The sequence below is a fragment of the Kwoniella shandongensis genome, chromosome 5 (genome assembly GCF_008629635.2).
Source record: "Kwoniella shandongensis chromosome 5, complete sequence".
NCBI classification, from domain to species: domain Eukaryota; kingdom Fungi; phylum Basidiomycota; class Tremellomycetes; order Tremellales; family Cryptococcaceae; genus Kwoniella; species Kwoniella shandongensis.
Genome location: NC_089291.1, coordinates 1 through 13,437, shown reverse-complemented (window position 1 = coordinate 13,437; position 13,437 = coordinate 1). Strand labels below are relative to the sequence as shown.

Below are 13,437 nucleotides of genomic sequence, written 5' to 3'. Positions count from 1 at the left end.
GGATCGAAGTTCACCACCGAATTGCGAGCTGGTACCGTCACAGCGGCGAGCATGATCTATATCATCGTGAGTTGATACGGTCAGGGAGCACCTTGCTGATATGATAGGCCGTCAACTCTTCGATCTTGTCTGACACCGGTGGACCTTGTGTTTGTGAGAGCACACCAGATGACCCTATCTGTGTTGCCAACACCGCGTACAACTTGTGCAAGAACACGTTGCGAAGGGACTATGTCACAGCGTGAGTTGATCTCTCATCGATCATAGCTGATAAAGCAGAACCTCCTCCATCTCTCTCATCGCGACGTTCCTTATGGGAGCGCTTGCCAACCTTCCTCTCGGTCTCGCCCCCGGTCTCGGTGTGAACGCGTTCTTTGTGAGTTTGATCGTAAAGTTGTAGACAATGCAATATCTAACCCACCCCCAGGCCTACAGTCAAGTCGGATTCAACGGCACCGGTATCATCACCTACGGAGAAGCCCTCGCCGCCGTCTTCCTCGAAGGTCTCCTCTTTTTCGTCCTCACCATCTTCGGTCTGCGACAATGGCTGGTCAGACTTCTCCCCCGATCGATCGTCCTCGCCATCTCCGCCGGTATCGGTCTTTTCCTTACCATCATCGGTCTCAGCAGTTCAGGTCTTGGTGTGATCGCCGGTGCCGCCTCTACCCCTCTTGAGCTTGCCGGTTGTCCCGTGGAGTTCCAATCGGATCTCGGCACAGGTGCTTGCGCTTCGCACGTCTTGCAGAACCCCACGGTTTGGCTCGGTGCGCTTCTTGGTGGATTAGTCACTGCCATTCTCATGCAGTACAGAGTGCGAGGTGCTTTGCTCTACGGTATCGTGCTCGTCTCGATCGTCTCCTGGCCTCGACCTACTCGAGTCACTCAATTCCCTCACACCGAACTCGGCAACGACAACTTTGCCTTCTTCAAACAGGTCGTGACGGCGAGAGGTTTCAGTCTGCTTGGACCGGGCAATGTGGATTGGTCTGCGTACTCGAACGGAAAGGTCTGGGTTGCTTTGGTGAGTCCAAAACTTATCATCAACCTGTGAAATGCTAACATCACGCTTAGATCTCGTTCCTTTACGTCGATTTATTGTGAGTTCTACCTTTATGCGACTCCGCTGACAGACAGGGACACCACCGGTACCATGACTGCCATGGCTCGACAAGCTTCCCTCTACAGCGAGACCGAGCGAGACTTTGAGGGCAGTTCGGTCGGTTTCCTCGTCGACTCGGCTTGTATCTCGCTTTCCGGATTGTTCTTTGGATGTTCTCCTTGCACGCCTTTCGTCGGTGAGTGACACGTTATCGTATGACGGGATCGCGCTGATCCCTCGCAGAGAGCGCAAGTGGTATCGCCGAAGGAGGAATGACAGGTCTTACTGCTATCACCACCGCCTTCTGGTTCTTCATCTCCATCTTCTTCAGCCCCTTGCTCAGTAACATCCCCTCCTGGGCCACCGGATCCGTTCTCATTATCGTCGGCAGTATGATGATGAGTTCCGCTGTTGATATCAACTGGGACTTTTACGGCGACTCCATCCCGGCGTTTGTCTGTCTCGCTCTCATCCCCTTTACCTGTGTGTTGTACCTCCTTCTTCTGGCGCGCCACGCTGACCCACCCCAGACAACATCTCATACGGTATCATCGCGGGACTCTGCATCTTCATCGTCATGCACAACCTCCCCCTCCTCCTCTCCAAAATTTCCCCCCGTCTCCTCCCACCCGGATGGGACACCCTCAAGGAGCCCTACAACATCTCCGCAATGATCCAGTCGCAAGCACGACACGGTTCAACCGGATTCCAACTCCTTCTCCCGCCCTGGATGCGAAAGCTGGTCAGCGGCAATCGACGATTCTGGGAATACACACCCGAGGAAATCGAGTCGCATCTCGAGGGCAAGCGACATGCTGTGGCCAAGGCAGACGCGGCGAAGGAGTACAGACAGAGGGAGAGGGACGAGATGCGAGGCAAGGGCGGTGAGACGTCGTCGTCGTCGATGGGTGTGCAGGACGTCGAGCGGGGAAGCGGCAGTGGCAGCGAGCAGAGACCACACGAGGACAAGGAGGATGCGATCATGTTTGCCCCGCAGCCACTGAAGAAGTAGTAGTTGTAGTGTAATCGCAGTGATATGCATGGATGTGTCGGATGGCAGTGGTAGCGCAAGGAGTACAACTGCCCGCTGCTTGCACCTCATTCACGAGAGTCATTGACCACCGGGAGGCAGTCCATCCCACCCAAAGCGATACGGCGGCTCCGCTTTACGTAAATAATACTCATCGTTGTTATCTTCGGTCCATTGCCTTCCGGTCAATTGCCTTTACAACTGCTTTACAATTCCTCAATTGCGCTTGCTGCATCACCCTATCTCATCCATCACCTGCTAGATACAGCACACGGCCGATGCCGCCAACAGCTTCCATGGCCGGTAGAGCGATACGCTCGAAGAAGAACCGGCCATGTGATCATTGTGGGTCGTTTTCATTTCACGCCCTCTCAACTTCACTGACCCATATTTATTGATTCTGCTAGGCCGAAAACAGAAGCACATGTGCAACATCCCTGCTAGCGGTCCCCCGTGTGTCGGATGCGAAGCTAGAAACACGACATGCACCTTTGTTCTACCCCCAACACATCGAAAGAGGGCGAAGAGAAAAGCTCAGGCGGAGGACGGGAGCGTGGAAGGTACAGAGAGTCTGGGAGAATCGTCCACCTCGAGTAGGCTATTAGGAAGGAGGATAGAGGACAGATCTTTGAGAGGAGGATCACTGGTGAGTGGTGAAATCCGTAACGTCTGTCTGACTCACCAGCACAGGTAATTTCTTCCAATAACTCCTCTTCAAACGCCAACGAACCATTCGCTTCTCCACTTGCTCCAATCGCAACCGATCATCCCATCGATTTCAGTCCTCTCTCCGCTATGATGTCTTCAACCTCTGCGCTCGGTGATATTCGACCTCCACCTCGACCTCCAAGCAGATCCACAAATCCACAGACCCCCAGAACTCCGACGCCAAGGATCGTTCTCAACCCAGGACACGACACAAGTCAGCGAGCGACATCTTCGACCCTACGAGCATCAAGCCAATCACAGTCTCAGAATGGTTCTTCCTTATCGAAACTGATTCGAAAATACCGTAATGTCTACACCAGCAATCCATCCGGCGACACCTACCATTGGGAGAACGATGTGAGTTATGATGGGGAGGATATCGCTGACTTTCCCCCTGTCTTAGCCGCCCAACGCACCCGTAGAAGTCCATACCCCTCTCGACAATGATCCCGCAGTCAGCACCGCCGAGAACGAGACGTACTTCATGGGCCTACATGCTGTTCCAATGCTTCCCGTTGCCGATCCGACCCTCGATGTCGATCCGGAAGCGTTATCAAGCGAATACCGGCAGGTCTCGGACAATCCCAAGGTTCCCGCTATATTTAGCACCAAAAACCCAACCCTGCTGTATGGAAGATTACCGTTCACTGGCTCAACAGCGTGGTCAAAGGTTCTGGAAAGAGTGGGATTGATGGGTGCGGAGGACGCATTACGCACGTGAGTTGTAAATGTTGATACCTTGCTTATGACCAGGTTCTTGCAGAAGACCCTTCCCGCTCTCCCCACGATGAACTCGGTCCGTCTGCAGGCATCCTGTCGAGGTGACGTCAACTCTGGACCCTTCCCATATGCTCTACTCAGCTGCATCGTCGCACACACCACCACTTACAACAAGGACCTCAGACCGTATCATATCGAGCTCTGGTCTCACGTGCTTCAAGCGCTCGAAGATGAGTATCGTGCACCAAGGTTGCAGACGCTACAGATCGCACTGTTGATCATTGGATCACGGCCGAACATCAACTCGGGCCAGAACTCTATCGCCATTGCCAGGGTGGGTGGGCGCGCAGCACGAGTCAATGAACATCGCTGACCTCGTATTTAGGCGGTCGGACTAGCTTACCTGCTTGGTCTCCACGTAGATTGCAGTGGATGGCGACTGCCTTTGTGGGAGCGTAAAGTGAGACTGAGGGTTTGGTGGGCTCTTGTCATTCACGACTCATGGCATTCACTCGTTCATGGACGGCCTAGCATGTGAGTCTGTAATGCTTCTGGATAGCACTACTCTGACATCCCACCCAGCCTATCGACCCGTAATGACAACGTCCCATTGCCAACGATCGATGACAGCGACTGGGGCGATCTAGCCAGTGTGTCCGACCGACACTCAATGGAGTCCTTCATTGCCATGTGCAAAATGACAGTCATTTTGAAGTGAGTCAAGACATGCGGACTTTTCTGACAGATACAGTTGCATTTGCGACGAGTTCTACACCGTATCCGCCTTGCTGAACCCCCATCGCCCTGCTACCCGCCTCCGACTGCTCGAAACGATCGGACGCGACCTCGACGGGTTTGACGCCGAGCTCCCAGCCTCTCTCCGCATTACGCCTGATGTCCTTTTCGACCTTTCCGTCCCGACTGCGAGCGGCGTGCGATCCATGCAGCTGGTGCGACTTGGGCTTACTGTGGTTGTCCTAAAATTGACCCTTGGGACCGATGGACATGGGTTACCTACGGCTGAGCGAACGGACTCATTGCTGGAAGCGATATTGGATCTGGGAGGACAGCTTGCGACCTTCTTGGAGATATTGATGACATCAGACTTCGAGTCGTACTGGCTGCCATGTGAGTGCAGGTGAAAGAAGCGACATCGCTGCGACTGACAGCCATCTAGACTCGCCCAACCTGGTTTCCGAGGCTGTCCGTCTCCTCCTGACCGGTCTGTTCCAGTCCCAAGAGCTTGAAGATCACACCGTTCGTGAGAGATTTGTGTGTCTTATCACTCGAGTCGTGACGGCGATCGCGCTGGCAGCGCACAAGCACGCATGGGATGTGGCGATGGTCGCCATTCGACACATGGAGAGGCTTTTCTCCTCTGTGAAGAATAGATTGGAGGAGGTGCGAGACTGGGAGCGTTTGATTGGGCCAGAAGAGACCAATGACTCGACGACATTGCTTCCCGGTGAGTCTAGGATCCCGCTCGCACCGACTCTTCACTGACGTGTTGTTCACAGATACCTCACTGAACTTCTCACCCTCGGTGTTCGACAACTTGGACCTTGGCAGTGCGTTTGGCGCCTTTGACAACTTTAGCGACCCGTCCTGGTTACCCGAAGCCGACAGCACCGACTTTGTCTTCCCGGACTCGATGTTCTGAACGGGTCGGTTCAGGTTAGGCGTACATTAATGTCTTTGCGGACGATGTAGCGGATGTAAACCGAAGAATGCATGTAACATCTAACAAGAAACGAAGCTACACTGAATGATCATATCCAAATCACGCCTTCAACCCGCTGATCTTGCTGGTGATCACTCTGCCGTCCTTCACGACTGCCTTGAGATGATCCTCTGGTCGATCGAGGACGGTGATGTCGTCCAACGGGTTCTCGTCGAGGAAGATGAGGTCTGCGATTGCGCCTGGTGCCACGACGCCGAGTTTCCCTTCCTGTTTGAGCATTTTCGCTGCGAGGGGTGAGCATACAGCGAGTAGTGTATAGTCACACACTTACCAGGATTGATCGTTGCGTGACGGAGGATCGCAGCGGATGGAAGCACTTCGGAACGGACAGTGAACTCTTCTGTTTGCAGCGCCTGCATGGAGATCAGGAGGTCTGACCCGCTGAGGAGGGATTTAGAGTCAGCACGCATCTGACCGGTCACGCGAGACTATTAAACTCACTAGCAGATGGTCACGCCCGCATCATGCGCGACTTTGAGCGCCTTCAGGCCATTTTCCATCACCTCCCAGTTCTTGACCTGTCCAGACTCGGGCAAAAAGTCCTCCCAAGGCTTTCGCACCATGATGCCGTAGCATGACAGCGTGGGGGTAAGGTAGATGCCCTTCTTTGCCATCCTGGGTTGAGTTAGGGTTTGTGTCGCATGAAAGATGAGTTGTTCCACTCACATGTAGGCTGTCTCGGCAGACATCAGGTTGCCGTGTTCGATACCACCCGCTCCGTTGTTGACAGCGTGAAGGATGGCCTCGTCGGTGTAAGCGTGTGCGGTGACTGCGAGGGTGAGCGGTTGACATACGGCCGTCACTTACCCAGTCTGCCTCCCATGGCCTTGGCAGTTTGCGTACACGCTCTGACCTCTTCGGCAGAATATTGAACGCTCTCAATCGCGTCGGTCTCGGACAGAACCCCGCCACCAACCATGATCTTGATGACTGGCAATGGATCAGCCAGCGCACCAATATAAGCCCACTCACAATCTGCACCGGCCATCAACTCCTCCCGTGTCGCTCGCAGGACATCAGGCACTCCGTCGGCAACTCGACCTAACGACAGAGAATAACCACCACAACATCCTGGATGGTCTGCCCCACCTCCGTTTCTTTTGATTGCGGGGCTGCGAAGCATCAGCAAGGGACTTCAGACCAACGACATACCTGAAGTCGCCGTGTCCACCGGACTGACTGATCGCTTTACCGCATTGAAACAATCTTGGACCGACTATGAGTCCCTCGGCGAGAGCGTTGGCTAGGGATTTGCTTGCCCCGCCGGTGTCTCGTACGGTAGTAAAGCCGCGATGTATCATCTCTGTGAACTGTCAGTACCGTCACATAACGCATCAAGCTCACCTCTCAAGGTGTAAGTCTGTCTGAGAGCGACAGTCTCCTCGGGAGTGTGATAGACGAGCTCTGTCATGTTCTTGACGCCAGGAACAGAGGAGACGTGCACGTGGGCGTCGATAAGACCGCTGTGAGGGTGAAGCGGGAAGTTAGTGAGGGTGGCAAGAAGTTGAAAGCGAAGTTGCGACACTCACGGGCAGATGTAAAGCCCAGATACATCCACGGTCTCCAAACGCTGGTTGACGTCACCTTTCCACGTCCCACTCGGCGTCACCGCGCTGATGACACCTTTGATCACCACAACAGTTTGTAAACCGTCGAGAAGGGATCCTGACGCCGCATCGACGACCTTGGCGTTGTGGAAGACATATCCTTCGGGTGGAGGAGCGATCCAAGGGGACTTCGCAAGCTTGGGTAGGTAGCCCGGACGTGTTGCCGAGGGTCCGGGAAACGACTTTGAGGGCTGATAACGAGTTTGAACGTGAGTTCTCTCGTGTGACACAGGGGATTCGCTCACCTTGTTCGACTCGTCCGGGTATGTAGCAGTCATCGTGGATATCTCAATGAGGTGAAAGTAAGAGACCGAACACAGAGACAGGCTCATTATTGTATACCACTGATAACCGCCGCGGCCAGGTCCAAATCACTCCTCGGACATCTCCTTGGGATTCGGTCAAATGCGGTTGACCGCGGCGAATGTAGACGCCCCGCAGGCTGTCGGTTACTTGCAGATGGCCGCGGCTATCAAATGGATACCGGCGTGACAGCGATATAGGCGTATCGCGCATGGTATACCATGGCGAATCGCATTATACTTAAGCACCGGGCGAGTCTCTTCGCCCCAAGCCCACTCCAATGAACAGCATATCCGACATATTTTCGACCAGAGAAGCAATCCCTCTCGCGATGGACAAAGAACACGTTACCGATCAAGACATTCGTATCGTCGAGGCGAACGAGACGAATGTGAAAGAGTTGACACATATCGATTATACCGACGATGAGGAGAAAAAAGTCGTGCGGAAGATTGACGCCATTGTGCTTCTAATCTTCGGTGAGCGACTCGTGGGAATGCCTTTGAGGAGGGACGTCGCTGATGCTTGACGCAGCATGTATCTATATGTTCCAGTACCTCGACAAGATTGCATTGTCTTATGCTGCCATTTTCGGTGAGTGGCGAACGGCAGTGAAGCGGTGAATCTCGCTGACCGGTGATGTTGTAGGATTGAGGACCGACCTGAAGCTCGTAGGACAGCGTAAGTACACAAGCGTGACATTGCCATTCGCAGCTGACGAAGTCACATCAGAGTACAGCTGGGCGTCAAGGTAATTCTTTAGACTGATCAGTCGAACCAAACTGACGCGATACCTCCCCGCAGTGTCTTCTACTTTGGTCAATTCGCGTTCGAGTGGGTCGGTATCTATCTTTTGCACAAACTCCCCATTAAGCAGGTTGTTGGCGTGTCAATCGTTGTTTGGGTAAGTCTTCAGTCGTTCGATTCAAACGTCGCTTACAACGCGCAGGGCGCGATCATGATGTGTCTCGCCGCTGCGAATAATTTTGCCGGTCTCGCCACCGTCCGATTCTTCCTCGGTCTAGCCGAGGGCGCCGTCGCACCTGCTTTCGTTATCTTGACGTCGTTCTGGTGGAAAAAGAAGGAGCAACCGATCCGTGTTGCCACGTTTGTCTCTGCGAATGCGATGGCACAGATTGTTGGGGCGTTGTTATTGTGTAAGTCCACCTGGCAACGTTAAAACCGCGCTGATCCCATTCCTAGATGGATGCGGCTCAATCAAAACCGCTGCGATCAAGGGATTTCGGATCTCGTTCCTCCTCGCAGGGGCTATCACGATCCTCCTCGGTGTGACGTTCCTGATTGTGATTCCACTCACCCCGGCCACCGCATGGTTCCTGAATCCGCGTCAACGAGAGATTGCCGTGTACCGAGTTGCCCGTGAGCGGGCATCTTTCCAACACACCCAGTTCGACACGCAGCAAGCTTGGGCCACGTTCAAAGATCCAAGGTTGTATCTCGTCTTCTTTTGGGCAGTTCTCGTCTGTATGACTTCGGTGGTCATCTTCGGCTCGATCGTCATCAACGGGCTCGGTTTCAGTCCCTTCCGCACGCTTGTCATCGGTCTACCCGGCCCAGCATTGCAACTGACCACAATCTGGCTTGGTGCGCTCGGCACTCGCTTCTTTCCGAACCGTCGAGGTGTCATACAGTGTTTGTTGATTCTCCCTCCCTGGACGGGCTGTATCATGATGTACGCGCTTCCGTACTCGAACAAGTGGGCCTTGACCGGTGGTTACTGGCTTGCGGTGGGTCGCGGAGCGTGTTACAGGCTGTGGGCGGTCGCTGATCTCTACGTAGACCTGCAACTCGAGTGTGTTCGTCGTCAACATGTCGTTGATCGCGTCCAACTTCAAAGGTCACACGAGAAAGACCATCGTGTCGTTCGCGTATTTTATCGGGTGAGGCGGTCGCTACTTAAAGCGGGAACTCAGCTGACATGCCCTTAGCTACTGTGTCGGAAGCATCGTGGGTCCGCAGATGTTTTTGGCGACTGTAAGTAGCGGATATCGCTCAATCGCAGTGCTGACACCCGTGCAGGAGAGTCCCACATACCCGACAGCAATGAAAGCGTGTATCAGGTGAGTATACAGTGTTACCTTCATGAGGTTATCGCGCTGACGATCGATCTGCAGCCTTTACGCTGTTTGTAAGTCATCGCGGAAATGCTCACACACGGTCTCCGTTAACCCCACCACGTAGATATCCTCGCACAGGCCGCGTACCTCGTGCTCAGCTACTACGAGAACAAGCGACGTGACAAGCTCGCTGCGGAGGGTGACGAGTCGGCTGTGCCCCGTCCTGCATCTGATGAGGATAACAGGACTGACTTGGAGGATCTCAGTTTCAGATATGTCTTGTAGCGTGTTGTGCGCACTGGATTGCTAGTCTGTTGCGAATCAGTATGTTGTTTAGATGTAAAGCTATGTCAGTATGGGTCTTGAGGCGGAGAGCTGCATAATCGATTCGCCAAGACGTTGCATACAACTGATCGGAAGAGAGAGACATATTGACTTGTCGCACACACTACGCGAGCGATCCCTGCTTGTCAGCGTTGTCTACTCAGGGCACACTCACCATTGGGTCCCAAGGCTTGAGCGTCGTCGCCTCTGTGTTGAGCAAGTCGCTCCATTTCGAATCGACGATGCTCTTCGGCACGACCACCTGGAAGACATACTCCCTGAACCACGCCGCGGTCATCATGAACCAGCCCTTCTCCCCTGCGGAATCGGACCAACTGTTCTCCACCTTGTAACGGACGGGACGACCTGACGCGTCGAGATGGACAGCAGTGATTACCATCGCGTGGGTCATCTAGATGTCAGCGATGTCAAGGAGCGAGTCACTCACGGAACTCTCGCCGGTTTCCAATCGCTGCGCCTTGTTCATCCCCAATTTGAAGCCGTACGCCGCGGCGATGTCGTACAAGTCGGTATCCATGACACCATCGGGAGTGCTACTCGCCTTGCCAACGTCGCAGCCGAAGAACAAGGGCGTGTTGGCTTTGATTCCCGCAATGACGGCGTCTTCGAGCACGGTGATCGGTGCGTTGACGTCTGACATCAGCTTTGCTCAAGTAATCGTTCCACTCACATCGCACAGGCTTGCCATTCCACACGTTCCCTAGTCGTTCCACCGAGTACAGCTTCTCGTAAGGGTTTCTCGGGTCATTGATGAGACTGAAGCTGTCTGACGGGTTCATCCCCTTGCGTTTTCCGAACTGCGCGTAGAAATCCTTTGGCGTGCCGGTCCACGAGTGGAACTTGTTCTCCTTGTCGTAATACTCCCATGTGAGCTTATCGTCGGGTTTGGGAGGTGATCCAAGTGCGATGGAGAGGGTGGCGAACACCTCGGCAAGGAACTTGGCCTTGAGCTTGCGAGGGGAGCCGCCGCGGGTGGACTCGGCGCGGAGGAGAATGGCGTACTCGCGAAGCTTTGAGGTGAGGAGGGAGCCAAGTCGACCGGATGAGGTGGAGGAGAATGCTTCGGGGTAGAGTGTTTTCGGGACGATGCCGTATTTCTCTGCGGGTCAGCGATACCCTTAGAGGGTGACGACTCACCGATCAAGTTCACGGCCATGTCCCATTGTCCACCATCGTTTACAGGCGCTTGGTTGAGGTAGGAGAGCAAGCGGCCGTCGAGTGGCTCGTCAACGAGCTCGAGGATGTTCCTGTATGTCAGCGGGATAGCAAACGGTGACTCACTCCAGGTAATAGTTTGCCTTCTCCAGCTTATCGTAGAAGAACAGGTAGTTCTGGGAAAGTTCAAAATCGCCGAGTTTGAGCTGCTCAATCACGTTGTATCGCAGCACGTTGGCTGGGCATTAGCGCGAATCAAATACACGCACTCACTCGTCGCGAAGAGCCAGCATCTGCCAGAGCTAGCTTGGTTTACACGCGGACCTGGGTATTCTCCCTTGCTGTCGGTGCCCTTGAGCGTGAGGTTGAAGATCTTGGCATCGCGGACGAGAGCGGGGCGGGAGGAGAGGGACAGGACGGGGTCTGCCTTGGAGAGAACCAATCGGGAGAGGGACAAAGTGGGGTTCTACACGTCAGCGATGTCATAAACTACTTACTCACCTTGTCAAAGTCGGTGGACCACTTGTCGAGGACATCTGCCGTGAGCGATTCGACTTCGGGTTCGTCATCAGACGTGACGTAGACTTGTGACGCGGCGATCTTCTCGTTGAGGACCTCGGCTTGAGGAGCAGGTTGTGCTTTGGATTGTTGCGAGCCCATTGTGATGTATGGTTGGATTGATTGATTGATTGATGAAGGGAGAAACAACAAAGAGATAACATCACGCGCTGGTCTTAACGTGTGACTTGTCGATCGGTCGGGTCTTCCTCGGTCATCTCCGTGTTATAGTGGAGGTACTCGTCAACGCATGGGTCTGATGGCGTTATCACGTACAGCTATGCAGAGTTTCGGCGCCTCCGTGATTAGTCGACACTGACACCGATTCTGTTTGTTCCACCCACCCCCCGACATGCGCGTAACCGTCTCCGAGTACGACCCGACGTGGCCTACCACCTTCCAACAGCTCAAAGCCGACCTCCTCGCTCTCCTTCATCCCCTCCCCATCGTCGCCATCGAACACGTCGGCAGCACTTCCGTCCCAGGTCTCGCCGCGAAACCCATCATTGACATTGACATTGTTGTCGAACCCGCATACATCATCCAGGCGTTCTCGGCGTTGTCACGAAAAGGATACACGTACAGCCCGGAGAATTGGGGTGATCGAGCTTCGTTTAGGTGGAATGGGCATACCCACGATCAAGGCGCGTCAAGACCGACAGAGGATGGGCTGCCGAGGAGGATGGTTTATCTGAATCTGCCCGAAGGGAAGGAGCTGAAGAAGCATTTAGTGTTGAAGAGGGTGTTGCTGCAAGACGACGCATTGAGAGACGAGTATGCTGGGGTGAAGAGAGAACTCGCGGAGAAGGAGCATGAACATATCGGGGCGTATGGGTCGGAGAAGGGGAATATCATCGGGAGGATATATGCAAAGGGCGAGGAGATGGGTGAGACGGGAAGTGTGTACGACAAGGCGGCTTGACGAGGTATGTGCATGTAATATTACGAATACTTGGCGTGTAGACATCTAGAATATGGACGGACATATGGTATAGCGGACGATGCGGAAGATGGTGACGGCGATGAATGCGAGAAGACGGATGGCGTTGCGAGACACAGTGTAAAGGCATAACGAGTTGCTGTCATGGTCGTAGCGTAACCTAGTCAGCATGCATAGCGTGTTCAAAGATATTAAGGTGCATCTGAGCGATGAGACGGGTTCAAACGCGTTGCATACGACTACAAACATGTACAAGAGGGCGTGGAGCATTAGCAACTCGACAAAATCAGCGTGAAGCGAGAACGAGCGATGTACAGTGCCCTGCTGTTCTCTGTCCAACGGCTTCCCTGCTTGATCACTTAAGGGAACGATAATGCGAGTTCGTGAGCAGGTAGAATGGGTGGTGAGAGAGCGGCCTGCAATCCACGTCGAAGCGAACGGAGTGAACGGCTCACTCACATCGTCCCTTGGCACCTCCGCAGCGACGACCTTGATCCCTCATCCATCTCCAGACACATCACGGCCTCCTCGTCTCCCCCAGCATTGACGGGTCCGACAACTTATCATTGAACCAAGTAAACGCCATGAGACTGGCTAGGGCACATACCGCATTGCCACAAGTCTGAGTTCCGGTGATCGAGACGTCGTCAGTTGGGAAAGAAGAGCGACAATGGCAATGTCGAGGAAGGCGGTATGAGCGGGCGATGGCGATTCGAAGGGATAGCAAGGTGTAAGGTGCGAGAGCGAGTCGGCAAGAAAGATGGAGGAAGGGTGATTGATAGGGGATGATTTCGGATGGATCGTGTGCGTTTGACAACGGCGTAAGATGATTTGTCGAGGGAGATTGACGAGGTGATGAACTGGAGAGCGTCGTAGTTGGTATTCGAGCGAGTCATGCGAGATGGGATGATGAAACTCACCTGCGTCCGTCTCCTTGCCACGTTATCTCAAGCAACGACTTCTCCATATCCCGTTCTCAATCCACTTTGGGGGGTTAGGGGGTTAGGGGTTATGGGGTTAGGGGTTAGGGGGTTAGGGGGTTAGGGGTTAGGGGTTAGGGGGTTAGGGGTTAGGGGTTAGGGGTTAGGGGGTTAGGGGGTTAGGGGGTTAGGGGGGTTAGGGGGTTGGGGGTTAGGGGTTAGGGGGTTAGGGG

General features: G+C 54.1%; 6 protein-coding genes across 6 annotated transcripts; 4 read left to right on the top strand and 2 right to left on the bottom strand.

The window, feature by feature from the left end:
* Positions 1–313: 313 nt before the first annotated feature.
* Positions 314–2,111, top strand: CI109_102711 (uncharacterized protein; the record flags this gene model as incomplete). Its single annotated transcript, XM_065967187.1, has 6 exons — positions 314–376; positions 428–1,021; positions 1,072–1,097; positions 1,186–1,295; positions 1,343–1,582; positions 1,630–2,111. 6 exons carry the CDS (start codon positions 314–316, stop codon positions 2,109–2,111), a joined length of 1,515 nt encoding a protein of 504 aa, XP_065823259.1.
* Positions 2,112–2,407: 296 nt separating this feature from the next.
* Positions 2,408–5,217, top strand: CI109_102710 (uncharacterized protein; the record flags this gene model as incomplete). Its single annotated transcript, XM_065967186.1, has 10 exons — positions 2,408–2,474; positions 2,537–2,775; positions 2,820–3,194; positions 3,241–3,554; positions 3,699–3,891; positions 3,943–4,091; positions 4,140–4,247; positions 4,309–4,685; positions 4,735–5,022; positions 5,075–5,217. 10 exons carry the CDS (start codon positions 2,408–2,410, stop codon positions 5,215–5,217), a joined length of 2,253 nt encoding a protein of 750 aa, XP_065823258.1.
* Positions 5,218–5,337: 120 nt separating this feature from the next.
* Positions 5,338–7,183, bottom strand: CI109_102709 (uncharacterized protein; the record flags this gene model as incomplete). Its single annotated transcript, XM_065967185.1, has 10 exons — positions 5,338–5,522; positions 5,570–5,679; positions 5,740–5,913; positions 5,965–6,067; positions 6,142–6,228; positions 6,271–6,395; positions 6,451–6,541; positions 6,643–6,761; positions 6,828–7,096; positions 7,151–7,183. 10 exons carry the CDS (start codon positions 7,181–7,183, stop codon positions 5,338–5,340), a joined length of 1,296 nt encoding a protein of 431 aa, XP_065823257.1.
* A 305-nt stretch (positions 7,184–7,488) lies between these two features.
* Positions 7,489–9,571, top strand: CI109_102708 (uncharacterized protein; the record flags this gene model as incomplete). Its single annotated transcript, XM_032006114.2, has 12 exons — positions 7,489–7,687; positions 7,743–7,802; positions 7,857–7,889; positions 7,941–7,959; positions 8,013–8,112; positions 8,158–8,365; positions 8,412–8,956; positions 9,009–9,109; positions 9,158–9,203; positions 9,249–9,289; positions 9,344–9,357; positions 9,411–9,571. The coding sequence occupies 12 exons, from the start codon at positions 7,489–7,491 to the stop codon at positions 9,569–9,571; spliced, it is 1,527 nt and encodes a 508-aa protein (XP_031859695.2).
* A 199-nt stretch (positions 9,572–9,770) lies between these two features.
* CI109_102707 (uncharacterized protein) lies at positions 9,771–11,446 on the bottom strand (the record flags this gene model as incomplete). The annotated part of the gene is made up of 5 exons (XM_065967184.1): positions 9,771–9,956; positions 10,059–10,234; positions 10,302–10,730; positions 11,060–11,213; positions 11,288–11,446. 5 exons carry the CDS (start codon positions 11,444–11,446, stop codon positions 9,771–9,773), a joined length of 1,104 nt encoding a protein of 367 aa, XP_065823256.1.
* A 250-nt stretch (positions 11,447–11,696) lies between these two features.
* CI109_102706 (uncharacterized protein) lies at positions 11,697–12,266 on the top strand (the record flags this gene model as incomplete). The annotated part of the gene is made up of 1 exon (XM_032006116.1): positions 11,697–12,266. The coding sequence occupies one exon, from the start codon at positions 11,697–11,699 to the stop codon at positions 12,264–12,266; it is 570 nt and encodes a 189-aa protein (XP_031859697.1).
* Between the last annotated feature and the right edge of the window lie 1,171 nt (positions 12,267–13,437).